We start from the raw sequence: 1335 nt of genomic DNA, 5'->3' as shown, positions 1-1335 counted from the left end.
ATATATTCATTAAAACAGAGACTACAATATTGAAACCTTTATTTGCTTCGAACAGCTTAGTTTTCTTATTATATGCTGGGATTTTCCGAAGGTGGAATCAAAGGTGCGTTTCGAATGACTGTTGTGATTAAAATGGCAGGTCATCTCGTCGCTGTTGATCTGATTTTGAGGATGTGGATGTGAAAATATAAAAGATTGATTTGAATTTCAAACGAATGATGGTTTATTGGGGCAGGAGAATGATTTTGTTAATTTTTGAAATCTGTACAAGCTTTTCTTACTCTGTGTTTTGTGTTGACTCTGGATTCGTGTCACGGTAAAGCTGCCGCCCCAGGAGCACTGTCGTCACAGCACAGATTCACTCCTGTGAAACGCCTCCTATGGCCTTGCAATGTTCTTTCATACGCTTATTTGTAAGGACAAGGTATTGTACTTTTATTGCAGTCACAGCTTGTTCAAACAGAAACTCTTATCATAGAAGAGATGATTTTTTAGTTTGTATCACTTGGTTAGGACACGCTCACGATTATTCCCATTCGTCTCATCGATCTGATGATCTGTCTTATGTTCCGCAGAAAACACCTAACGCTGATCTGTCGGATGTCCCGATGCTCCCGGCCAACCCCATCCCCGTGGTCAAGAACTCTATCAAGCTGAGACTCAGCAGGTAGAAGCGGCTCAATCTTTGGCCAATCTCATACTCGGGAGGTGAAATCCCTTCGTTTCCTGTCCATGTGCAACACGGCTCTCCACAAGGGGGCAGCTCTGTTCTTCCACAAACTTCCCTGTGCCCTCTCCCTCCCTACAATGCAAAAAAAGAGATGTCATACCCAAAAACCTCAATGTGATTTAATGTGTTTGTGTGTGATATCTTATCACATCCTTCTGTTTTGACCTGAACGACAGTGACGCTTTATGCATTTTTTCCCCCCTTTTTGTTCTTTTTTTTTCCCCTTTGTAAATCAGTAAAGAGGCATGTAATTATATTCCAGGGTACCGTTGGTCCGTTGGAGACCAATCCACCACATTGTACAGAGCTGAAGGTGTAGACGAGCATCAAAGCGTGCTCAGTAGGTGGAGATGCATTGAATCCGCGTCAACTAATGACAGTACTAATCTGACATGGAAAATTCACTAGCTAGCTCATCCAGATGATTCTAGCTCACTAATGCAGCTGTAATTGAACCAAATCAGTTTCAGATTAGTGTAAACACCATCATTTCGCTCCGCCGTCTTCGCAGGGCATTAATTATGGGTGTTATTAGGAGTGGAGTAGCTCGTATTCCCAGCATGCTCTGAGGAGACCAGTGCTGGCCGTTCATTTAGGATTGTTTT

The 1335-nt window shown here is 42.6% G+C and overlaps 1 protein-coding gene across 1 annotated transcript in view; it reads left to right on the top strand.

Moving 5' to 3' along the window:
• Positions 1-1329, top strand: part of LOC107678672 (poly(A) polymerase alpha-like) — a 23870-nt gene extending 22541 nt beyond the window's left edge. Inside the window, exon 23 of the mRNA XM_016474032.1 lies at positions 576-1329. Coding sequence (XP_016329518.1) covers positions 576-671 — 96 coding nt within the window. The 3' untranslated portion in view covers positions 672-1329. The remainder of the gene's footprint in view (positions 1-575) is intronic.
• Positions 1330-1335: the final 6 nt, after the last annotated feature.

Source organism: Sinocyclocheilus anshuiensis, unplaced genomic scaffold (assembly GCF_001515605.1).
Source record: "Sinocyclocheilus anshuiensis isolate Anshui unplaced genomic scaffold, SAMN03320099.WGS_v1.1 scaffold1816, whole genome shotgun sequence".
Lineage (NCBI taxonomy): Eukaryota > Metazoa > Chordata > Actinopteri > Cypriniformes > Cyprinidae > Sinocyclocheilus > Sinocyclocheilus anshuiensis.
This window is presented reverse-complemented; position numbering and strand designations above follow the sequence as displayed.